Source organism: Erpetoichthys calabaricus, chromosome 6, assembly GCF_900747795.2.
Source record: "Erpetoichthys calabaricus chromosome 6, fErpCal1.3, whole genome shotgun sequence".
NCBI classification, from domain to species: Eukaryota; Metazoa; Chordata; class Cladistia; order Polypteriformes; family Polypteridae; genus Erpetoichthys; species Erpetoichthys calabaricus.
In genome coordinates this window covers 49931954-49959381 of record NC_041399.2, presented here as the reverse complement: position 1 = coordinate 49959381, position 27428 = coordinate 49931954, and the positions used below count along the sequence as shown (strand labels likewise).

The following is a 27428-nucleotide window of genomic DNA, read 5'->3' as shown; positions in this document are numbered from 1 at the left end:
TGCCTTATCCCTCGAGTTAGATTCAAAAAAGAATAAAAACTTTGTTAGTGCAGTGTCTTCATTTAAGTCGGTCTAGTGCAGGGTCTGTCTTATTTTTAAACTCTTTGCCTCTGAATTCAACTCTTGTTTTGTCCCGTCATGTCTTGGCTGCCTGTTTCAATTGGTTTACCCCTGTCTACAATTCTTATTATGTGTTTATTTTCCTTTTTACTTTCTTGTATACAAAGTATAAGGAAAGTATTGGAATTGTCCAAAAATTCGTTTTCGAGATTTTGATGAATTACAACATTTTAGACCTCCCTACCATTTTTGGAATTATGTCTGTGTGTGTGTGTGTGTGTGTATGTAAACACGATAACTTGAGTACGCTTTCACTTAGGTCAACCAAATTTGGCATACAAGTATTAGGTACAAAATGTAGATATCTGTCAACTTTTGAGCTATTTCCGCTAACCGGAAGTGGTACATTTTTATTGATTTATTCAACTTTACTTTTATAATAATTGTTCAATATACTATTAATTTGATTTTATTTGTTGTTGATGGTTCTTTAATGTACTGTACATAATATAAAAATATAATCATTGTGTTGCAGTTTACTCCTCAAATGTCCATCCCCATATATACATATACGAGAAAGTCTAGGGGAGACCACTCTCGATTTTTTCTCATATTAATCCCTGGGAACACGTTCTCATTATATCTCCAAACTAGCTCATTACCCAGTGGCTTCACTCACTTGAGTGCAAGGGAAAAAAATAAAATGTAGTCTATAAGTAATTAAACAGTAAAACATTAACATTTTAAGAAGTAATACATTGAGCACTACTGGAGTGGCTTCGGGTAAACTTCATTTTAAAGGCGATATAACACAACAGGTAAGTATTACTAACAGCAGCTAAAATGTATTTGGATCATCTCTCAGTAGTAGATCCCTTGTGTAAAATGCCACACGACCACTGTGGTATAGAAATTACATTTTCCATGTGATCGTGGTAATTTCTGGCTGACAACCTTGCACTACGTGCCTGTGATTTAAGAGAAAAATAATTCTGATAAATGTGGATGCTGCCCTTCCGTGCTTAACGGGCAGAAGGTCCAAACAATTCCCAAGTCCAACAGTTTACATGAAGAGATCTGTACATCTTCTTAGATGTAAACTCTCCATCTTCTTAAAATAATTGATCACAACAGCAACCTTGAATGTTGCGGGGTTTTAGTGACCTGAAGTCACCTTAAGCGACAGTAAGTAGTTGTGCATGGCAATTTACAAACTGAGTCCTGCTTCGATGGCGCCGATTACACTCATTCATAAAGATTTCCACTCTCCCGAGAGCCAACGGGGCACTTGAAGTGTCACAAACAGTGCGAGAAGTGAGGACGCTGCCCGAAACTGCAAAGCTCTTGACCCAGCAGAGTAGCCAGACATTCCAGGCTTCCCAGCGTCCACTTTGTTCTCACGACCCCTCGCCGCTGAAGGCGGTCTCGTCTTCACATTGTTTACAGCTCGGCGCAGTTAAAAAGTAGAAAGACGCAAAGCTGTTTTAGTCATCTCTTCTACTATCAAGTACTGCCAACTAAAAAAAGTTACAATGTGGCAGTTTCCGCGACAGTCACATGGAAAGAATAAATAAAACTTCTCTGTAAGAACGCGCCTGGCGGCAGGCGGCTCAAAGCTGTAGTCCAGAGAGGAGGGCTGGGAGCGGGTGATGCGGACGTACTTCTATGGGATAGATCGGCGTGTTTGTGTTTACTTCTTTTCAATATCAGTAAAATAACTCTCACACAAATAATAACAATTCGTAAAGACAATATAAAAATAGCGTCCCCTATCACAAAGTGATTAGTTCCTGTATTATAATATGTTCTGTGCACATACGTAATTTCCATATCGCGTGGTCATACGTAATTTCCGTTTCAAACGCGAAAAGAATTTTATATATATATAGATTATGATAGTTACAGAAAAGCCTAGTGGTTCAGATCTCATCAGGACTGTGACAGTGTAGCCTTTACTCTGTTGTGCTCAAAACACCACAAGTGTGTACTGTCTCATGTAGTAAAAGGGTCCCACGTCTGTCTCCCTGCTGTTTGGATGATTTTTAATCACTGAATGAGTGACCTCACAAGACAGAAATAAAACAATTCAAACAAACCAGCTTATCGTTAACTCATAGCGGCTCTACTTGGCTAAACTTGGCATGGACTGGTGGGCAAAACTTGGAAATAATGCCTCAACTGAGTCAAAAGTCAAAAAAAAAAATGCTAATATTGAAATAACTAGTTTTAAATCACTTTTTCATAATTTAAAAGAAATGCAAATAACTGAAACAGGGATTTTGGGGGTAAATTAACAAAAGTTAAATAAAATCCTGTTGTAGTACAAATACAGGTTGACCTTTGATTGTGTGTTATTGCTGCCTGTCCTACCTTTAAAAGTAACTTACACATTTCTCCCCTTCTTTCCCATGGCAATATATAGCACTTAGCCTCTGGCCCAAGTAAAGGATATCATTTGTGAAAGTTTTGAAAAAATTGTTGCACGAAACACTGCAGCCTTTCAGGTATTAATTGCCAGGGAATAGTGGACCACGTTGTGCATTGTTTCTTGGAATTTGAGTAATTCTTCCTACAGCTCAGCACTAGACCTATGAGGCTACCTGTCCCCTCTTCTCTAGTGATTTATATCAAAATGGCTGCATGGTTAACATGACATAATTTATTTTTTAAACACTCAAATGAAAGAGCACTTCACGTTATTAAAACATTTGCACATCGGGTATAATTTCTTATTATTTGAAGAGCTTTGAAAGCTTGAGGAAGACATTTCTCTTCATTTATTTGCATATTAATAATGTCCTCATTTTAATAAACCTCAGTTTACACACTCTTAATCTCTGTTGGAAAGAAGATTGTATACTCATAATCACAGAAAACAAAAGGATAGTAACTCTCCAAACCATATACTGTTATAGTCTCCAAATTTTTCTAGAAATGTGCCAGCACAATATGAAATTGAGAGGTGCTACCATACACCAGGGAGCTTTGGTCTCATGTGTTTTTCCCTCTACTTTGAATATACCAGTTATGTCTGTTTTAATATGCTGTCAGAGGCCTTTGGAATTTCAACACCTCATACTCCATTTTGAAGCATTTCGACATGATGATTACCATTCAGACTACTTTAATTATCACAATAGTGTTGCAGTTCTGACCTGTGAGAGAATAGACTGCAATGTGCCGAAACAGCTCAAAAGTAGCTCTGCTGCATAGCGTGACAGGTCGGACAACAAAAGAAGAGAAGAATCCTGGTGTGGTGTGAGGGCTCAAAAGACAGCAATCTTCTTAGGAAGCTTTGGACTCTATTGAGCATTTTCCAAGACCAACAATGGGAAGTGATCGGTGTCCCTGTTTCACAGAGATAATAAAAGGACCATTCAACAGCTGCTGGTGTCTGGGTGTCATTCCTTTCTCTGCCATACCCCAGGTTGCTACATTATATTGCTTGTTTTGTTTTAATGCTTGCAATTTGGAAAAATCACACATCTCTGTTTATTTCAGTTGTAACCAATGTCAGCGTCTGTAGTTTTTTGTTCCAACCTAGTTGATGATTAGAAACCAATCCTTTCCAATAATGGATCTTTTTTTTAAATTGTATGGCTTAAATCATAAAAATGATTTAAATTTATCATATATAAAGATTATCTGCCAGTGGTTTTACAGTTTTCCTCTACCCTATTAGACATTAAAGGTAACTTTTGAACATTAAAAGCCACAATGGATGTCACCCCTCATTGTCCATAGTGGGTTGTCAGTATTATTAGACCTTGTGGTGTTATGGGTCCACAGCTCTCCCACCAAAGGCCGTTTTTATTTAAATAAATAATCGCCACGCTCGCAGCTTAGCGAGGGGGCGTGGTGGCTATAGCAAGCCACAGGACGATCTGCGGTGTGGGCGTTTTTCACCTAAGTGCACAGGTGAGAGACTGCCCACATCCGTGATCGTTCCTGTGGCTAATGGGCTGCAGCTGCTATGTCCTCTCCGCATGTAAAGAGAAATGCGAGCCGGTTAGAGAAAGAAGTAAAAAAAAAGGGAAAAGAAAGAAAAGAAGTAAAAGAAAAGGAAAGAAACGGAGGTTGTAGGAGAAGACAGGAAGCAGGTGGAGAAAGCTGGTGTGAGGAAGGAGAGCGAGCGAGCGAGCGAACAAGAGCAGGCTCGCATATGAGAAAGCAGGCAGCTGGGAGGAGAGCCTACGAGAGGAGTGTTTGGCTGACACTCAGTGGGGCTGAAGGAAGCGGTCGCTCCAGCTGAGCGACTAAGTAGCTGGAGTGACCAGTAGTGAAATCGACTTGACCGTAGAAGGAGCGGGAGTCGAGAAGACTTTGGGCTGGTGTAGCCCCAGCGTGAGCGCCTTGGCCGCTGGGAAATAACCCAAGTCTTGGTTCGGTTGGGAGCCAGACGAAGCCAAGGGTCGGAGGGCTACCGGACCTGTTTGAAGGGCAGCTGATCCTGCAGGTAGGCGACTCTCTTGTAGAACAGACCAGATGGGCGTAGCAGGGGAGCCGCCATGGAAGCAGAAGACACCGGGTTTTTCATTTTAACATTACTTCCTGTACTATTTTACTTCGTGGTTTTTAGAAGAGTTTGTTTATCGAATTTAACCTCCACGTTCCACGTTTCATTTTATTGGATTATTTATTTATTGGACATTGCACTATTGCACTATTTATGAGAACACTGATTGTTTTGATTGTTCTTTTAATAAAAGCACTTTTGCACTTTATACATCATCCCCTTTTCTCAATTGTTTATTGCCTCACTGTCTAGCTCATCGGTGACATTACCGACGGTGATGGGGTCAAGGGCTCCCTAATAGAAGAGGAGCATGGAGCTGAACCTGCATCGTCACAGACCTCAACAACACAGGTGGGATGAGAGCTTGGGGGGCATCCACCTCAGTATCCATAGTATGTACCCGTATCAGTAACAAAAAAAGGTGCCCATTTGAGCATTTTCTGGGAACTTTAAGGAACGCATGCTTCTTGGCGTACGGAATACTTACTTTCATAAACTGTGCCCAGCAGGTGACAGCAGCCACTCAGTGTCATCATAATTCAACATCCGTGGTCCCTCTTGGTGTCCGGAGCCAGAGCGTGCACACTTTCAGACACAAAAATGGTGTCCCTGCAATGAGCTGTGGGAGTGCATGCTCCTTCTCTTTCATAAATGCCACCCTGCTGATGATGGCACCCTTACCACCTGCATGTGGTATAGCGGGCCTGCGGTTCAGAAGTTAGTGTTCAGTTTTAAATAAATAATCCTACCCTGAGAAAGTGTAGGCTTCAATCGGTTGTGGGTGTCTATGAATGCGTTTCGTTCCGCAGTTAATTGGGGAACTGGCTGACTGTGCCGCTTACATGTGTGGAGGCGGGCGGATCAGTTCGGCACCTAAATGATACCACTGAGAGAGGGGCTCCTTGCACCCATACTCAATTAGGCAGCAGAAGCTAAAGAAGCCTGCACAGGACAGAAGGAGGGGGAAGTAAAAAGAATGAGAAAGAAGAATGAAAGAACAGAAGGAAAACCATGAGACCAGAGTCAGGTGGAATAGCAGGGTGAGTCACCCAGTTAGTGTGGAAAAGCAGTGCGGTCATCTGTCCTGCGTAGGAGTAAAGGAGCACCGCTCCCACTTGCCCCACTGAATGTTTGTAGATGAGTTGGTTTGAGCATAGTGGAGTCCTCCCCAAGGATCCGAGGAATGCCATTGGAGCGAGAAGGAAGACGAAAGGACAAACAACCTCGAGTATCTAGCCAGTGCTGCATGGAAGCAGCCAAGATGGGGGTCATGTGGTGAGGACCTTGGCTGCTTGTGTCTGCGCCGGCAGAGTGAGCAATGGGCGAGCCGGGGAGAAGAAGCAGGAGTTGTGCTGGACTCGTCAGATGAAACAGTACCTTGGTGACTGTGTGGTTGGTTTATTTCTCGTTTTATTCTGAATTTTAACTTTAAAGACTTTCACTGTTTTAAAGGATTATTTATTTATTGAACATTTTCAAGCACTGCACTATTTGAACACTGTTGTTTTTGATGGATAGTTTTAATAAAAGCACCTTATCACTTTCACACGTACCCCTTGCTATGTATTGTCCTCATCTGCTGGCTTATCGCTCAGATATGTTATCGACCGTAGCAGGTTCAAGAGGCTCCCCAGACGGTAACAGGAGCATGGAGCTAACCCGCACCATCACACCGCCTATGTTGCCTAATGGATTGACCACTTCTGATAGAACAAAAGAAGTGCCCTTAACTAACACTTCATACTGATTAACTTCAGTGCCAGATGGGCCTGAAACCTACTTTGGTCCCCAGTAAAAACCAAAGGAACCTTCAAATTATCCAGAGCTTTGGCTGATTATTTAATAAACAGACAAACCTTGAGAAATGTTACCATTCTCCTTGCACGTCATAACAGTCAACTAAAGGAGTTTTTGTCAGGAAGTCCATCCGGCTGTAAAAATTACTACTTCAATATCCTTTAACATTTAAGGTGAACCGGTCAACCCGGGTCAAGCCAGAAAATGACTATTAAACCAATAGAAAGTGAGAAAATGTTTTAAAATATATGACTTCCAGTCATTAGCATATCATATTTCAAGAAGCCTGGCAATACAGGGGATTTAAGGTCTTCAGTTTTTCCCTTGCCATTTTTTTTCGATAGATATGTTTGGCATCAAGCTTCCTGGGGTGAGGCCTAGCTCTAGGCAGGTCAGTGAGACTCCTGGCCTAGTTGTGCATCTTCTGGAGGTCTTTTTGTTAATTTTGTGCACTTGTTTGTTTGAGAAATAACATATGTATTAAGAGATTTTAATTGTGCACACAGGTGTGCCTCATATCCATTAAAGAACTTGTTCAAGCTCTGCTACTCAAATGGATCTGATAGCAGGTATTCATCTTCATAGCTTCTTTTCTCATTCCCTCACCAACTCAGAGTGCCACCAAGCATACACAGAGAAAGACACAACTTCTTATTGTCTGGTTTTAAATCACAGTCTTTAAACATACTTACATATATTGTCACACCCGTTTAATCTAAAGCAGAGTGATGTTTGGGGGTGGGGGGAGTGGGGGGCTTGGTGTCATAAGTCAGCGCCAATCGCGCTCAACAGTTTATCTCTCTGGGTAATATTCTTAAAAAAGGCAGGCTTATGTATTACACATAGTTCACATACACACAAAGACATTACCTTTAAGATATTAATACACCCAAAAAGTCACATTTCCTGTTTGTATGTACATATCTCGTGATATGACATGTTTTATGGTTAAATATGCTCACAAGTTTTCCACTGATTTTTAGTACACTAGTGAAATGTTTTCTTCAAAATCCATACCATAAAAAGAACTTTATTTGGTATATAGCCTCAACTGTTTTATCACTCACTCCTCGGTAATTGCACTATGATGGGTGACTAGAATTGCTCCTCAGAAATGTGCTGCAGTTGTAATTATACACTAAAATACTCATTATGGTGAGCTGGCACATCAATACCACTTGCATTGTCTACAGATGACAAGTTCAGTCAGGTCAACTGAGTTTTCTTGAGTTCCATGCTGGGTCACATTGAATGGGATTTGAAACAGCACCATTGTGGTATCACACACTTGGTCATCATGCCCAAACATTCACATGAAAATACAGTAAATCCTCAATTATCTGTCACTCGATTCACCATCAGTCTCTATTAACTGTCAGGGCAAAAAAAGAAAAACATTGTGCACACCAGCGTCTACCTATTACTGCTGCCCCACGATACGCTGTGAGCTCTGCACATTGGAACAACTCTCCCGTTTGCTAGCTTAGTGTTTTTCCCAAGCACCACGTGTCATGCCCCATTTTGAAACCACAGTGTCAGTTACATACCTTCAGGTTTAATAGCGTTTCGTAGCTTTTCTCTTTTGTTATAATTAAACTACATTGTTATGGCTGATAAACATATGCGTGTGGTGCTGGAATTGTCACAAAAAATTGAAATTATTAAACGTTTACAAAATGGCAAAAGCGCTTCAATTATTGCTTCTGTTTACGGAGTAGAAAGAACAACAGTGAACGATATAAAGCGTAATGCTGACAAAATTGAAAGACGTATTGAAAATGGAAACCACTGACTGTAATGTTATTCTGTATTAATGTTAATGTTCTTCGGCATTGTCATTTTCTTTTTAAAATATGCCATATTATGTTTTGTTAATATATTGTGACATGCAAGCACCTGGTGATGCTGTGCAGGAGCAGAAAGGATGGAATGGCGTGTAAGTGATAGGACTGGCTGAAGGGCTTCTGGTCTGTGAGAGGAGGGTACGCCTCATAGGAGATGAGTGACAGCAGAAGTTAGGAGAAAAAGGAAAGTGCCGCGGAAGGAAGTTTTGAGTAGGGAGTCAGGAAACAATAAGCAGGAGTGTTTGCAGTACAGAAAAAGACAGAATGTGAGTGGCAGGATATAATTATTGGTAGGGAAAGCTTTCTTTTATTGTTTTGGAGGTGTGCGCCATAACCCAGATAATGGAGTATAAGACAGGGCACCATTTGTTACAGAACGATGACTCCAAGTAAAACGTAGAAAACTCCAGTACCTCTGAGTTGTATCTGCTTATTATGCTGGTCATTTCAATATTATATACATTAATTAATTTTTTAATACTTTATTATATTTAGTTAATATAGTTTTTTTAGAGTAAATAAATACAGCTTTTTGCTAAACTAATCTACTGTGTATCATTTTTAAATTAGCTATTCTGTTATCCATCTTTTCTCTTATCCGTCACAGCCCTGACCCCTGACAGATAATTGAGGGCTTACTGTATACATTTTTCTTCCCAAGCACTTTTAGTCTTTCAATGGAAAAAAGAGCAAAACAGAACTGCCATCACCAGACTGAATTATCAAACTCCAGTGAAGTGCGTAGGCTGCAATATTTATAACTTCCAGACATTGAGTTTACAATTTTCATTGCGTTGCATCACTCATTCCTGGAGACGGGGAAGAAGCTATTAGTTAGTTGTCATAATCCAAAGCATTTTCTCCATCTTTTTTGTGTTTGGATGAACGGTGAGAGCATTAGAATTGCCAGCTTTCAGACTCTTAACAGTTCTTTAGTTCTTAGCCTTGTCCTTTTCACTTACTGATTGTTGTGCTCACTCTAATTTAAAATCTGATATTCTCTAGCACAGCACAGCAAAGCACATGGTAACAACACCAGACAGGCTGCCAGCCCACTACAGGACACGCTAACTCACACATCATCAAAGCTGACAAATTAGAGTTATCAGTCAACCTAACCTGCGTGTCATTGTGTGTATAGAAGAAAACAAGAGTATGGGGAGAAATCAAAACAGACAAGCTGAGAATGTCCAGACTTCACACTGCAACTAGACTAGGATTTGAGCCAAGGTCCAATGAAGTAACCACAATAGAGAAGTTAAGAAGGATGTTTTCTTGTGTCATGAATTGTCCATCACATTCCTGTAATAGAAGTGTCTGCATGTTCTCACCGTGTCTGTGTAGATTTTATAGAGTCCTGTGTTCCTCACATATCCCTAAGAAGTGCAGGTTAAGTTAAGTGAACTGATAACTCTAAATTGGCCCTGTGATGGATGGGTATTTCATCCAGGGTTGGTTTTTACTTTATGGCAAGTACTACCAGGGTAGGCTCCAGCCCTAGTAGCTGGAACTGGAAAAAGCACTTACAGATAATAAAATATTTCCTTTAGTTGGATTCAACAGTTTCAATAATGTTTAATGTGTAATGGATGATTTTACCATGATTTTGATATTTTGCTAGAATCTTGTAGCTTAGTTAATGGCACAGTAGTGCAATAGTTAGTGCTTCAACTTCATGGATCCAATATCATGGGATTGAAATCTGCATCTTGTCATCATCCATGTGAAGTCTGCACTCTTCCCATGAGTCTGCATGGTTTTCCAATCATATCCTCAAAAATGTGCATATTAGGTTAAATGGTGACTCTAATTTGCCTTCAGTGTTGGGGTGTGCACAAGCGGACCCTGCAAAGGACTGCCACCCCGTGTAGAGCTCATTCACGTTGTAGCGGCGCTACCGGAGATTGAAACTTCAACTCCCAGCAGTCCCTGTAGTGGCTCTTATTGGTTAGCAACTTAGGTTGCAGGGGCTGTTGAGTACAAGAAGGCCAGTGTGACATTCAAAAGGGGGCCAGTGATACCTAAAAAGAAAAGTATTTTGTGTTTCATGTCTGATGTTTCCTGTCTGTCTACTTTCCATTCTGATACCTGTGGATTCTTGTTTTGTTCTGGATCGTTTCTTGTTTTGGGCTATGGTCTGTCTGGTGTCTTCCTGCACATGAGGACTGTCTGAGCATTTGTTGCCATTCTGTGAAGTAAGGAGCGCTCCTGATCCCATTCATCCGTCTTCATTTTGTCAGGAAATACCGGTAGGACTATATTTACATTCCCATTCAACGTGCTGATTTCTGGACTATCTACCTCCATCATTGCATTTCACCCATTACCGTTTTCCATATTTATTGTATATTGCTGTAAGGGGAACTGGGGTGCGATCATTGTTTTCATGTGTTATTGTTTAATACATTCTTTATTTGTTGTTTTATTACTGGTGGCTTTTTTGTCTCTGCTTGTGAGTGTGTGAGCGTCAGGCCAAGGCTGGGTGCGTCCCTGGAATCCACCAAAAAAATAAATAAATCACCATCTCTTCAACGGTGTGAATCTTAGCAGCACCGGACCGCAACAATGTCTTATGATCAAAGCTGCAACTCTGAATTAGATTAGGTGGGCTTGAGAATAGTATGTAGGTTGCTTTTCTTGCTTATTTTAGCTTCAGTAGATCAATGTGCTTATAAGAAGAAAACTAAAGGGATCATTTGAGTCTGGATGAGTGTCAGCCATCTATGTGAACATGTTCCATTGGGCACTGTAGTGACGTCACCAGCCTGTACTAAAAGGAAATCATTGAGTTAGCCATTTCTGAAATTTGCTGGCATTTTTTCACTCAAGCATGTCAGGATGACCCATTTATCACTGCGGTTTACATGTGACTGGGTAAGAGAAGTGAGTTTCTTTAAGGTGGGTATAAATCCATGAACAGAAACATCACAGTTGTTTTAAAGACAATATAGACTTTTAGGCAGTAATTGCTATATACTTTGCTTATTCTTTCTTTTGTAAATTTTACACGTTAGTTAAGTTGACGAGTTGGTGATATTTTAGTGAAATCATGAAGAGTGATTGGCAAAATTAATAAAATTCTAGATAATAAACTGAAAAACAGCAATAAGAACAATAGTAATGGGCAAGTATTCAAAGACATGTTTTGCAGTATTTTTGCAGTTTTATTTCTAACCAGTACTGCGTGCCTTCAGTTCCACCACTGTTTTACAACTCCCAAAAGCACCATTGACTTTATTATATGGGAAGCAGTAGTCTGTAAAGTGGACTGCATGGGGTCATATTTAATTTTTATCAGCATCAAAAGCTTTCCCTATGGTGTGAACAGAGAGTAACAGAGAGAGTCTCTTCAGTTCCAAGCAATTTTCAAATAGCCAGGTTAGAGGAATGTTTTATCCCCTAAGGTAGTTATGTTGCTACTGTTATCACTTTGAGACTAGTTTGATCAGGTTTAGGTTTACATGAATTAAAGAGACCACTGGTGGCAGATGCAGTGGTATCTTGTATCTATCAGAAATGGACAGTGAATTTATTGAGAAAAAAGAGAAGGCTACAGTGACAGCAAACCTGTCACAGTGGATAGCGTGATGGCAGCACCACCACCACCCACACTGAAGGCTGTTTCACTATTCTACAGAAACTTTCCTTAATTCATCAGGATAAGCTGCTTATTTTTGTTTTTTGGTGAGTTTTCAGTCAGTGCAAACCTATAGAACATTCGATCAGTTTTGACAAGAACTGGCCCTTCAGCCCAATAAGCTTGCTAAATTATTATTATTAAAACTAAGCTATCTAAATTGACATAGATTCAGCTTTTAAAGGTCCCTAAGCACCTGCCCTCTACCACAATGCTTGGCAATGTGTTTTATGTGTCTATGTTTCTCTTTGTGACAAAAACTTTCAATCTACGTCCCTGTTTTCTTCTTTAATAATATTAGAATAACAGCTGGGATCCACTGTATTAATTCGCTTCATGATTTTCAACATTTCAGTCATTAACCTCGTTATCTCCATTTGTTTAAAATGAGAAGGTCCAGTGCCTTCAATCTCTCCTGATACAGTACCTTGTAGCAGTCTTTAAACAGTAATGTATTTATTTTATTGCATGACCCCAGTTCTCACACTCACATACAGAGACACAAAAAAGTGCCTCAAAATAAGTGAATGATAAAGAATATATTAAATAAATAAAGAGAGAGAAAAGCAATCATTGAACAACTAACATGCACACAAAAGCCCACCCAAATTCCTCGAATAGAGATAATTATTTATCAGACACTAAATAACATCCGACAAAACACTGAGCTCAAATCAGTTAATGACAAACACTCACCCTATAAAAGTCCACAAACAGTACGGCTCCGCAGATGTGATGAAGGTGAAAATGAATTGAGATGCCAAGTGAACAGTTTCCTGAATGTTATGGAAGTTTTGTCCTACCATGTCCCAGTTGTTTCATGAAAATGTGTAAAAGTTGGGAGTGCTCCCATATAAGCATTTATATTCAGAAAGAAACGGTAATCCACAGTATTTGTATTTGTAATCTCATAGGGTGTGAAGAGTAGAAACAAATAGGCACAGGTGATCACAATCACCTTTTTCGGGTCCTTTTCAAAGATCGCACCCAGTCATCCTTTATCCCCACTCCACTCTGAAGCTGCCCAATTGTGTAATACTACCGGGGCTGCTTGGATTTGTAGGCCATTTAAGTAGCGCTGCTACAAGCTCATACCTCTTAGTCCCAAAAGGAGCCTAGTTATTCCATATTAGACTTTCTCCAGTGCTGCTACGAGAGCAAAACTGTACACAGTACTCCAGATGAGGCCTCGTTAGTGCATTATATAACTTAAGCTTTGCCTTGATTGACTTGTACTCCACGTATTGTGCCATCTAATGTAACAGCCTGTTAGACTTAATGTCTTTTGTACACTGCCTAGATGTAAAATGTCCAGCACGACTCCTAGGTCCTTGTGCAGGTGTAAATCACAGGAGTGACATGTGGTAGGGACAGGGTGACAACTTTTATAGCATTATTGAGTATGCAGCAAAAATTATAAAAATGTTAAATTTAGTTTATTTTGGCTAACTTTGTAATTTCTGTGATTGCTTGGTGTATTGTTTGAATATCGATTTTTGTACATCACTTTCGATCAACAAAACTGCCATTTAAAGAATAAAATTAATAATAATCAACCTTCTTTCCTATATTGAACTATTAATCCAGTTTAGCAGTTTGGAGTCCAAACCCTGGTAGGCTTCCACTACAGATCTTTAGCACGTGTCTGCAGATGGGTCAGTTTAAAACAAATATAATGGCAAAAACTTCAACACAAACAGTAGAACAGCTGTGTTTTCAATTGTTTCTAATTTTAGTTGGGGTTAAATCATATCTAAGATGCCAATTCAGTTTTATTTAGGAATGCTAATGTGGTATGGAGGGGTAGAGGGCTCTTGCAGCAAAAGCAGGCAAATTTGCTGAAATTTGTGGGCTCCTTTACAATGCAAAATGAAATGGTGACTATGTTCTAATTTCCACCTTACAGAAGTAACTTGCCTTGCTGATACATTCAGTTCAGTTGTTTTCTGCACATTAATGTGCAGTCATGTCAGTGAAAATCCGCTCTCCCTCTTGTTTTGTGTTTGTAAGCTGATCGACCTGTATCGACATCGAATCCATCTGCTGTTCCATCTGACTAAAGATTTCTTTTAAAGAAGACCAGAGAATAACATACATGGACTTGAGTGTCGTCAGCATCGCAGTCACAAGTAAACACATCAATAACTATTGAAGACATCAGTCCAAGGGTGGACCTGTGGCTGTTCCTCGGTTTTATAATTACTTACACAGTATCTTTTTCTGTCAATGGCAGATGCCCTAATTTCTTGCCTGCCAAACACACAGATGGCCTCATTCAAGGGCAAAGGTGCCACTAATTCCATGGCACCAGCTGGGAGATGCAAGCCAGGATTGGAAAAAAAATATGCATTGTGTACTCAGTTTATGTCCAAAGCTGCAATCTGCTATTTTGAACATCAACATCTTATTTTTGACAAGACACTGAAGAATAACAATTTTAATATAAGGAAATCCTTGTCAACGCTGTTCAGGCTTGTGTTTTCAAGAAAAATGTTATTAAAAAGATATGCTCTTGGTTAAAACTGGCAAAATTATTTCATTAATAAAGGCCAGCATTTCTTAAACATATATATATTTATATAATCTTTAAAAGTAACATTCTTATTGTTACTTTTAATGCTGGTGATTTCTTGGACAGATCTAAACACAATGACTGCTAAATAAAGAAATACTAAGAATTAAACCAGAAAAAAGTAAAAATATAGAAAAATATATTGAAGTTTAAATCTAGTTTAAAAAAATCTAGCAAAGATGGCAAAATGATTTAAACTGAACACTCTTACATGAACCATTATTGTTTATAGTGCCTTTCTGTAGACAAAACCACCGCAATGCACTTTGCTGCTGCAGTACGGTTATGTAGACATCTTATTTAAATTGTGGAATACAGGTTAGCTGGATTGATTAGGGTCACTTCAGCATGAGCAGGGAGACCTTGTAATTTATGGTCTAGTGCCTTTGGGATCAACAAACTCCATCCATTCTATCTATCTATCTATCTATCTATCTATCTATCTATCTATCTATCTATCTATCTATCTATCTATCTATCTATCTATCTATCTATCTGTATTCTTTAAGAACTTCTAGTACTAGTCTTTAAAATGCTGTTGTTTACCCATAGGTGGCAGTATGTCAAAAATTTGTTTTCATGAAGGAGAATCATTCATTCTACAGAAGTGTCTTTTTAACACCTCAGCATTTTAAACACGTACAGTAATTGCTCTTTTATAAATTATTTGGTTATTTTACTGTGCCTTACTACAAGTCATCTAGTAGTCAACTACAATAAAGAAACTACAGTAGTCTGTACTTTAATTTTTGCAAGTTGTCATCTGCAACGTGTTATACTAAGAAACACCAGAAATTTGACAAACCTAAGGAAACCATTCAGTCCGTCAGGCTCATTTGTTTTGCTAATAGTTAAGCTGTCGTAATATCTCATCCTTACACTTCTTAATCAGGGTTTTTTCGTTAACTACGTTTCAGTAGTCTGTGGTGGGTTGGCACCCTGCCCGGGATTGGTTCCTGCCTTGTGCCCTGTGTTGGCTGGGATTGGCACCAGCAGACACCCGTGACCCTATGTTCAGATTCAGCGGGTTGGAAAATGGATGGATGGATGGACGTTTCAGTAGTTTGTTCCAGATTCCCACAAGTCTTTGCATAAAGAAGTTCTTCCTGGCTTCAGTCCTACATGCACTTCCCCTTAATTTCCACTGATGTTCTTGAGTATGTAATTCATCCTTAAGATGAGAGAATTCTTGTAGATCTACTTTATCAATGGCTTTGAGAATTTTAAAGACCCGGATTAAGTCTGCACCCAGTGTCGTCTGCCAATTCTCTAAGTCTGTCACAGTAGGACATGCCCTTAAATCCCAGGGTGCACTTGGTTGCTCTCCTCTGCAAAGCTTCAAGTCCTGCTATGTCTATTTTGTAGTGTGGTGACCAGAATTACAAAAACTATTCCAGATGCAGTCATATTAGTGTATTATATTGTTCAAGTATAACATTGTTCGGTTTATATTCAATAGTTTTTGTGATTTAACCATCTATCCATCCATCCATTCTCTTCCGCTTATCCGAGGTCGGGTCACGGGGGCAGCAGCTTTAGCAGAGATGCCCAGACTTCCCTCTCCCTGGCCACTTCTTCTAACTCTTCCGGGAGAATCCCGAGGCGTTCCCAGGCCAGCCGGGAGATATAGTCCCTCCAGTGTGTCCTGGGTCTTCCTCGGGGCCTCCTCCCGGTTGGACATGCCCGGAACACCTCATCAGGGAGGCGTCCAGGAGGCATCCTGATCAGATGCCCGAGCCACCTCATCTGACTCCTCTCGATGCGGAGGAGCAGCAGCTCTACTCTGAGCCCCTCCCGGATGACTGAGCTTCTCACCCTATCTTTAAGGGAGAGCCCAGACACCCTGTGGAGGAAACTCATTTCAGCCGCTTGTATTCGCGATCTCGTTCTTTCGGTCACTACCCATAGCTCATGACCATAGGTGAGGGTAGGAACATAGATCGACTGGTAAATTGAGAGCTTTGCCTTACGGCTCAGCTCCTTTTTCACCACGACAGACCGATGCAGAGCCCACATCACTGTGAACGCCGCACCGATCCGCCTGTCGATCTCACGCTCCATTCTTCCCTCACTCATGAACAAGACCCCGAGATACTTGAACTCCTCCACTTGGGGCAGGATCTCGCTACCAACCCTGAGAGGGCAGTCCACCCTTTTCCAGCTGAAGACCATGGTCTCGGATTTGGAGGTGCTGATTCTCATCCCAGCCGCTTCACACTCAGCTGCGAGCCGATCCAGAGAGAGCTGAAGATAATGGCCTGATGAAGTAAACAGGACAACATCATCTGCAAAAAGCAGTGAACCAATCCTGAGTCCACCAAACCGGAACCCCTCAACACCCTGGGTGCGCCTAGAAATTCTGTCCATAAAAGTTATGAACAGAATCGGTGGCAAAGGGCAGCCCTGGCGGAGTCCAACTCTCACTGGAAACGGGTTTGACTTACTGCCGGCAATGCGGACCAAGCTCTGACACTGGTTGTACAGGGACCGAACAGCCCTTATCAGGGGGTTCGGTACACCATACTCCCGGGGCACCCCCCACAGGATTCCCCGAGGGACACGGTCGAACGCCTTTTCCAAGTCCACAAAACACATGTAGACTGGTTGGGCGAACTCCCATGCACCCTCCAGGACTCTGCTAAGGGTGTAGAGCTGGTCCACTGTTCCGCGACCAGGACGAAAACCACACTGTTCCTCCTGAATCCGAGGTTCGACTATCTGACGGATCCTCCTCTCCAGAACCCCAGAATAGACTTTTCCAGGGAGGCTGAGGAGTGTGATCCCTCTGTAGTTGGAACACACCCTCCGGTCCCCTTTCTTTTCTTATGTGATTTAACCTCACATTTTATTTGACCTTCAAAATAAACTCCTAAATCCAAAACTGCCTTCATTCTTTCCTCCCTTGCATTTCAGTTCAGCATTCCTTTTGGTAGAAAGCCCCTACCCTGCTACATTGTGGTGTTCATTTTAACTTCTAGGATCATAAGTTGTAGTCACCCAGGTTTTGGATCTTTAAACCATGGGGTTACAAGTTTGATTCTTCTCACTTAATCTGTCAGCACATCAATTCCAAATAATTGTTCTCGTCTTGTAGATGAAGTTAGACAGAGATGGACACATTTCCAATAATAATGTATTTTCCAGTTTTTCATTCCTTATTTTTGTTTATTTCCCTGTAATACAGTATATTGCCTATTTGTGTTATTCTGCATTACACAACTACACCATTAACTTGTTCCTTTAAATTATACTCTTGCATGTTTTGTAAAACAACTTATGATGCTGTCCTTTGTAAATGAATTAAGGGGTGATGAATTATCCTGACATCACATATGCATTCAGAAATGTGTTTGTCATCAAGTTGGATTTCTGCAGACCCCATTTCTTGGCGCAGAGGCTCTAGTCCATTTGAACACATTAAGTCAATTTATGTCTGACCTCCAGGTAACCCAAGTCATCCATAGGAGAGCCACCAAAGGCAAAGCTGATAATGCTGCAAACCAAGCACAAATTAAAATTGCCTTTCAATTTTGTCTCTAAGGTTTTGAGCCTTCCCTCCATTAGCTGGATGGCAAAGAGCTGAATTCGGCCTCACAGCTGCCTTTTTTCTGTACATGTAAGAATGAGAGGTTACAGGGAATTAGAGAGCTGTGTACAGCACTGTGAAGTGATGAATCACAGAAAGTGAAGTAAGGATTATGTGCCTTATGTACTCTGAAAGCCCCAGGGCCATTTGAACTGCAGAACTGAAGATAAATTCCCAGTTACTTTGTACCTACCCTTTGCTCATCTAAACTGAAATAATAGAACAACTGCACAGGACTCTGAATTTTTATAAAATCATTAAATAGTCCATAAATGTCTGTAAATGTCTGATGTCTGTAGACTTAAACAGACCCACCTTCATTCATTCCATTTAGCCACAGAAGAATCAGGCAGATGTCCTTTCTGGATCACTTAATTATTCTATTAGGAAAAGTATTGCCCAGCTAGTGTCCCATTTTCATCAATAGCACCATCACTAAAAAATTAGAGCACTAGGGTGTCCATGTGTGTGTCATCCCTGCATATGACCTCAATCACTTATGAATTTAACAGTGAACCCCTTGCTGGTTCGTATATAATGTCCACCAAAAATATGGAAGTGCACGTATCACCCACAATAATGGCCTTGTCCAAAAAAAGGCTACCAAGTTTAAAGGGATGCCCAGGACAGGAAATGTAAATGAGCAGAAAGTCAATACCAAATGGCAATGCCGAAATCTAAACCAGCGAACTGCAGTTAGAAAAGTCAAGTCAAAGTCAGAACAGAGAAATCTCAACAGCACAACTAACACATGCACAAAGGAGGTTTTTCCTTTGATATCTGCAAACTTGAATAGAAACACATCTGTCAATTTTGATGACGTCAATTATGTAACATCCAAGACCGCATCATGATGACTGCAACAAAACAAGGTGGTGTGCAGCAAAAAACAAAATGGCGACAAAACACTGCAAAATAATTTAATATATAACAAAACACTGAGATCCCCAGAGCAATCTGATTGGTTGGTTTGGCTTGGGTGACGTGACGTGACAAAAGAGGAAGGGTGATTGCTCCTTTGACACAAAGTTGCACCAGCAGTAGCCATTCATTCTCTGAAGAGACACAGTACCGAAAGAGTCGAGTGTTCGTCTCAGGTCAATGGATAGCATCCATGTCTCACAATCATAGCAAGACAGGAAGCACCAGGACTCTAAAGACTTGGACCTTCATCCTTTTGCCAGATTTTGGGATCGCCACACACCCCTTTCCAGCGACATCATGACCCCCCCATGCTTTCCCAATCTGTCTACTGACTTCATAGAAAGAGTCACCAGGGGCATGAATGTCACTGCCAAGGTAAGTAAACCTCTCAACAAGGTCAACACTCACTCCGCAGGCAGACACACTGCTGATGGCTGTGCCCAAGAGCTCATTAAAGGCCTGGATCTTGGTTTTTATCCAGGATGCTCATGAGCACAGACCCTCAGACTCTTCGCTCAGTCTCTCAAGAGCCCCGATCAGAGCCTCCATTGACTCTTTGAAGATCACAGTATCATCAAGAAATCTTTCTTCACCAACACAATTTGAAACACTGCTTGGTAACTTATTCCATATAAGTACTCGGCACTGTCTTTCTCTCTCATATTTGTGATCATTAAATACATTTCCTACAGGAAAACATTTTGGCCCTAAACCATGCTTTCACTGACTAAACCTGCGGCAAGTCCAAAAAGCTTCCTAGGGACAATTCCCTAATAAAGCAGAGGTGCAGTCAAATTTTAGACCGACTATGACCTATAGTCTTAAACTGTATAAACCTTTGCATCTGATAGGAATGAATCACAGTGGATTTAATTTGGCTTTTTTGACATTGATCAGCAGAAAGACTCTTTAATGTCAAAGTGAAAACAGATCTTTGCAAAGTGGTATTAATTAATTAATTACAAATTTACAAATACATTCACCCCTAACTCATCGCTGGTGGTTTTAGAAGTCGCCTGATTAGTTCAACAGACATCATCTGTCTGAAGCTGAGGGGTTTCAATTGATTGTCATATAAATGCATCTTATCTGGAAGGGCCAACTTGTGGTAAATCAGTATGATGGCATGGCCTACACAATGAAGACAAAAAAACACTTCAAGCAACTCTGTAAAAAGGTGATTGAAAAGCACCAGTCAGGGGAAGGGAATAAGAAATTATCCAAGTCATTGAATATCCTTTGGAGTCCAGTTAAATCAATCATTAAGAAATGGAAAGAGTATAAATGTGCCTAGAGCAAAAACTGAGTGATCGTGCAAGAAGATGACTAGTGAGGGAGACCACCAAGATACCTACGAGAGCTCTAAAGGAGTTACAAGCTACAGCAGCTGAGACTGGAGAGACTGTGCAGACAACAACTGTTATTCAGGTGCTTCATCATTCAGGGCTATAAGGGAGAGTGGCAAAGAGAAAGCCACTGTTAGATAAAAAAATGCACATGACATCTCGGCTAGACTTTGATAGAAGGCACATGAGAGACTCGAAGGTTGCTTTGCTCTGAAGAGACCAAAATTGAGCTTTCTGGCCATCAGACTAAGCACTGTGTTTGAACACTGCACATTATCAGCACTGTGAAGCATCATGATGTGAGGATGCATCTCTATAGCAGGACCTGGAAGACTTGCGAGGGTAAACTGAATGTAGTAAAATAAAGGGAGATCATAGAGGAGATGTGTTTCCAGCAAGACTTTGACACCAAGCGTAAAGCCAAAGTCACACACAAATGACTTAAAAAAAACAATGTTAATGTCCTGGAGTGTCCGAGTCAGAGTCCAGATCACAAGTCAATTAAGGATTTGTGGGTAGACTTGAATAAAGGCAGTTCACTTGTGATCCCCTTGCAACCTAAAGGAGCTTGAGCAGTTTTACAAGCAAGAATGGAGAAAAATGTCAGTTTCCAGATATACACAAAGACTCAAGGCTGTCATAGCTGCAAAATGTGCATCAACTAAATACTGACTGGAAGGAGCAGGATACTTGTGCAATCAATTATTATGTTTTATATTTGTAATTAATTAATATCGCATTGCAGAGATCTGTTTTCATTTTGACATTAAAGAGTGTTTTTCTGTTAATCAATGTCAAAAAGACAAGGTTAATCCACTTTGATTCAACATTGTATACAATAATAAAATATGAAGACTTCAATATATAAATATGCACACAAACATATGTAAATATATATCTAGCATATAGTATAAAACAAAACCTTATATTGCTTTTTATTTTTTCCATATCAAATCCAGCAGCAATCACGTGAGACATCCACTTATCAATATCTAAACTCTGAATATTGCAGCAAACGAGGTTCACAAAAATGCAGAGCCATTACTATTTACAGTACCGGGAGTATATTTTCACTTCTCACTGAATATGTCTTAGCCTTTACTTACACTTAAACACTGCTGGACTTTTCAGAGGAAATGCAATGAATAAATATTAATCAATTGTCAATCTTATAAGAACTACTGCTATTATTCTTAAGGCCTAATGCTAAACTGTGAGGCCATGACTGTCTCATGAGAAAATGTGGTAGGCAGAAATTGTTTACAATTATTAATACTTTATTTTCATTCTCAAGTAATCAGCATTGATGTATTTAGCTCAAAGGAAGAAAAGTTGCTAAATTATAAATGAATAAATATCATATGTATTACAAGGCCTTAACTTTATTATAGAAGTATAAGAAAGCAATAGCTGGAAAGAGATTACAAAAGAATCTGGGCTATTAAGTGGGTTCATACTTGGATCCCACCCTGGGTTGGTTCCTCTGTCTTACTGATAGATAGATAGATAGATAGATAGATAGATAGATAGATAGATAGATAGATAGATAGATAGATAGATAGATAGATAGATAGATAGATAGATAGATAGATAGATAGATAGATACACGTGTGATTAGGAGGCAGCTAAAGGGCTTAAGTAACGGTAATACTATGCCAGACCAGGGAATGGCAGAGTGTGCTGACTGTCTCTCTCAGTCTCTTGCAGACCATTCTCGGGAAATCCCACCAGGTTCCGGCACCACTGATGATGTCACTTCCGTCTCAAAGATGTCACTTCCAGTTCCGGCCAGGATGACCTCATTTCCTCTCCCAACCTTTAAAACCGCCACCTTACCTCCACTTGATCAGTTCTGTTTTGGACTCTGTTTTGTAAACATTGCAAACCTTTTTGCAGCCAGGAACATATTATACGAGTCGTTGCCCCAAACCTTTGTGACTGTCTGGAGTTGATTTTGTTACAATAGATAGATAGATAGAACTTTATTTGTTCCCAGGGTAGACTCCATCCATCAATTATCGAAGTCCTCTTAACCTAACATGATGGTTAAAAGGTTTCAGAGCCTATCCTGGCAGCACTATAAACAAGTCAGGAAGCCTTTATGGCTTGCCAATCACAGAGCCCGATGAAAAACACACACCCAAACTGTCTCAATTTATTGTGCTGAATTAAACTGACATATGTGTCATGGGATGCAGGAGCAAAAAGAATATCCAGAGTAAATTGATTTTTAAAACATTACTAATGTTGCAAATGGCTATTATTGTTGAAATGCCTGATTTATAATTTATTATTCACATATGACTGAAAATTTTTTTTTCTGCAGCCATTACTACTGTAGAGTGTCCTAATGGTAAACTGTCTTTATATATCCTTAAGAATCTTTATTTTTCCTTGTACAGAGGCTGAGAGAAGTCCAGCTATCTAGTCATACTCAGTTGCACTTACAAAACTGCACCAACAAGAGCATTCTGACCAACTTTATCACAGTATGGTATGGTAACTGTTTGCTCTCAAAGCAGAATTCTGTACAGCAGGTGGTAAAAAATGCCCAGCACATCACTGGTGCCTTCTGACCTGCCACTGAAGACCACCAGCATAAATGGTGTTCTGTTCACCTCTTTAAATTCTGGGAGGTGGTACAGGAGCCTATGTGCCAGAAACAGCAGGCTCAAGAACAGCTTCTACCTGGTTGCTGTCACCCTGCTGAACTCAAAGTCCACCGTTCATGCCGCCTTTAAGACCCCACAGGTACGCCCAGGTCTCTGTACCCACCACACGGCTGTTATGCTTACATTGGAGTCTCGGACGATGAATACCTCAGAGCTTTCAAGGCTCTGCTGTACCTCTACAACTGTCTGCATGTTATTGTTTCTATTACTTAAACTGCTTTCATATTTTACTTTACTTATTCTGTTCTTTCCATACTGTTCTTATTACATATACTGTTTATATTTTAATTCTGACCAATCATTCTGTGTACTGTATACTCTTGATTTACTCTTGTTTGTACTTTCCTCACTGCTGTATTTATTTATATTTATCTGATTACTTGCAATTAACTTCTATTTGCCTTCTTCTACAACCCCAAATAAGAAAAAGTTGGGATGGATATGGAAAATTCAAATTAAAAAAATGATTCTTAAATACATTTTGATGTATTTCATTGCTGACAGTATGAACCCAAGGTATTTCATGTGAACCTCATTTCATTTTGTTAATATACATCCACTAGCCATGTGCGCCCAACTACGTTGCGCGTGTTAAAGTTGTCTGTGAAGGGCTCCCTGTTTAAACGCGGCTGCCAGTCGTGAACTGGGCCCTTCGTCGCACAGCATTATGATTTTTTATAAGGGAAACAAAATTACAAAACAAAACCCTTGGCCATTGATTCGATAGGAACAGCCTACTCGGAATCACTGTCCGAATAGTAATTATGTGGTAGTGGAGGAGCATTTCTGATTCACTCCGTTCACAGTCCATCTCGTTTTCATGATGCTCTCGTTTCCTCTCATGATCTCTTCTCAACCTTTCTCCAATCTCGCAGGTTGCTTTGTGGCAATCCAAAGAGTAAGGAAGAACCAATGCTTCTTTCTTGAACTCCAAATGCCGACTGATGGAAAATCACAGAAGTGTGTCCGACTTATATACTCTGACTGCCGACTCTAAGCAGTGGGTGAACATTCGATTTGGACGAAGTGCTGCCAACGACGGTCGATAGAAACACAAAAAACCACAGTCTCGACAACGAAGCAGGTGTCGACGCCAGATCTAAACACAAAGCACGGTGTCGACGCCAGATCTAAACACAAAGAGTGGTATCGACAGTGTTTGTAAACAAAAGTAACAAGCAAGGTGTTGTGTATTCAGCCAGTACAAACAGCACGTAGTCTCCTTCAATTCAATCCTCTTTAATCACCAGACTCCAACCTCATCCAACGATCCACCCCCTCACTTCCTCTCCTCCTCCATCACTACTGCCCTCTACTGAACACAGCAGGAACACCACACAAGGCAGTGAATTTGCAGACAAACAAAGATCAAGATCCAAATGAAGATTATATATAAAGATTCTTGTATTTCAGGCCTGCAACACATTCCAAAAAATTGTTGGGACGGGGCCAAATTAGGGCCAGTAATAAGTTAAAACATTAAAAAATGGTGGGATTTCAGATGGGTGATGTCAACAGATGGTTGTAATCCTGATTTCGTATCCACGACAGGCTGAGTCTTTGAGGAGCAAAGATGCTCAGAAGATTTCCAGTTTGTCAACAAATGTGTGAGAAAATTATTGAAATTTTTAAAAACAATGTTTTTCAAAGAGGGAATATTTTGGAAACTAATAACCATTCCTTGAATTTTTTTCTCTTTTTGAATTAACTCAATTATTACCGTATATACTCGCATTTAAGTTCTCCAGTGGATAAGTCGGGACTTGATTTAATCATTTTTTTTTATCAATTGTTGTATAATTTCCGGTATTTTATAATGTCGGTCAAACAAGTTGAATGTGGCACTATTGATCCAAGAGACTGTGATATGCTAATGCCCACCTGAGAGAGTAACCACAGAGCACACTGCCTTTTTTTCTCCGTATTGTGTCTACGTGACCACATGGTGATACCCAAACTATTCTGAAGCGATGTTTGCACTGTTTTGTGTTTTTTTTGTATCTCACACCCTCATACACCTTTATCGTAAGAGCATTCCTTATCTACGATGGAGTGTTCGATCAGAAGAAAAGTCGTTGAAGTGGCAAAAGAAATTGGTAACTGCGCTGCTCCAATAAAATTTGATTCGTCTGAGAAACTAATGCAAGATTGGAGGAGGCAAGAAGATGTGAAAAAAAAATGTAAGCGTTGCATTTTTGAATGGGCGTATAAGTCGGGGTGTGATTTTATGATCGATTTTTCGTGTTTCAAGACCCCACTTAAAATACCGTATATACTCATGTATAAGTCCTATTCTCAATTCACTTATGTGATTCTTGTGCCTTTGGGCGTTTTCTGGGCATGCAGGCCATAAGTCTGTTTCTTGAGTTTTGATTGCCAGGCGAACATAACGTTTGTGTGCCATACCCGTCATGTTTTGATCAGAATTTGAGTCAGAAGCCTCTTTTTGAGTTTCACATGAGCCCTGCAAATCATTACAGTGTAAGAGCGCTTGAGACTTTGCTTAATATGGATTTCTAAAAGTTACTGTGATACAAAATTCAAGAAGTCATTTAATGGATTACCATTATTTTGCTTCGTTATATTTTAAATCAACCCTTGGCAACATTACATTTTGGTTAAACCAAACAGCAAAGCTTACCATTGGCAATGCTTTGTTTATTCAAAAAAACAAAACCACTATAGTTTAAAGTTCTCACCATACTGTCAGATTAATAAAGTTAGGAACCATAGTTTAGTACAAGAAAAGGTCCACATCCGGACTTTTCCCTCTTTTTAGTTTTCAGTTTTAATGTCATTTTTATCTCTTTCATTTGGAAGATACAACCAGCTTCTGGTCAGAAGACAGCTCCCATACTAAACGAGGGTTCAGGTAAGCCACATTTACTGCACTTCTGATGACACACATCAGACTTCAGAAGGAAGCAAATAAGGAGTCATTCATTCCTTAGAGATCTCTGTGGAGTTACTTACCTTTTCATATGCTTGGGAGAGCATTCTTTTTCCAAATTTTCCAAGGTATGCTTCACATGTAGCGCATTGTATGTGTGCATGTATTCCGTTTCATCATTGTAGTCTGGTCCTAATAATGTCCTTGCCCATGTCCCCATGTCATAGGGGGGTAGAGTGCCTCCAAATTCTGATGGCAGACATTCTGGACAGATAAGCTGGTGTAAACTATTCAGGTTGTTCCCATGAAGAAAAATCTGTGAAATTAACACACATGCATAACATTAATGAAAAGTCCAATAGGTACAAACAGCATGGCAAGATGGCAAAATACTGCCTCAGATTCACATTATCTCAAACACACACACTCAAACAATATGAAGCCATCTTCGTCGACATTCATAAAAATAAACATGCTTGAGTTTTTCTTCAGAGCGAGGCCATAGAGAAAACAGTTTTGGTTCTCAAAAGATCCATCCACATGAAGTTTCAAGAAAGAACCTTTATTTATGTAGACTTGTAATAGGCTTGTAATGGAATAAAGAATCATGAACAGACGATAAGAGATTTGTGAAATACCAATGGCTCATGATTTTAAATGGGCTCTTGCTGCATACAGTAACACAGGCTAAGTCCAGGTTTTCTTAAACTGTTGTTGTACTTTAGATAGCTTACCATACATTAAAGATTTTAGGTTTCTTCTACATAGTAGGAAGTTTTTTGAAGCACAAAGAACCAACTTCATATGCAGGAAACTCTTTCCTGAATTAAATAGTTCTTTCTCGAGCAATGTTATATATCTATGATAAATCACACAAACCAGTAAAGAACCATATAGTGATATAGTGCCTTTAAAGAACCATGTTTTAAGAGTGGCATGTTGTCATTTGTCACACATGTGTGCATGACAGGCAGCTAAAGATCTCAGAAGAAGGTAATTCCCAGTCAGTCCAGGGGGTGGCAGAGTGCACTAATCCTTACTCTTATCTCCCCGCAGACCAAATGTGGAAAATTCCACCTAGCTCTGAATGACGTCACTTCCAGTTCCGCTCCGGAAGATGTCACTTCCGGTTCAACAAAAGAGTTCACCTCCTAATGACGTAATTTCCACATTCCAAAAAGTTGCAGCCCAATGACCTCCTTTCCGGTTCCAGTCCCAAGATACTGTACCTCCTCTTCCTGCTTTTCAACTCTACATCTGTCATGTTTCCTAACCTGTTCAGTTCTGTTGCGGACTCTCGTCTGTAAAGACCTTTGCATCAACCTTTTTCTTACAATCAGCAGCCAATTCTCAATTATACAGGAGGCTGCCCCAAACCTCTTTATTGTGTCAAGGCTTGATTATTACCACACAATGAAATGAGTCATATTTGGAGTAATTAGTACATCAGCTGGAGAAGATTAACAATGATGGCACCTCAGCACACTTTATAGGCAAGATGGCATTTACAAGTCATAAATTAATTTTTATACCTGTTCAATGCAAATCATGTCAATGCATCCCCAAAAAATCTGGACCCCTGAC

General features: G+C 40.1%; 1 protein-coding gene across 1 annotated transcript in view; it reads right to left on the bottom strand.

Moving 5' to 3' along the window:
• Window positions 1–27428, bottom strand: part of LOC114653900 (clavesin-1) — a 182807-nt gene that overhangs the window by 36094 nt on the left and 119285 nt on the right. The window contains exon 4 of the mRNA XM_028804452.2: window positions 25928–26160. Coding sequence (XP_028660285.1) covers window positions 25928–26160 — 233 coding nt within the window. The remainder of the gene's footprint in view (window positions 1–25927; window positions 26161–27428) is intronic.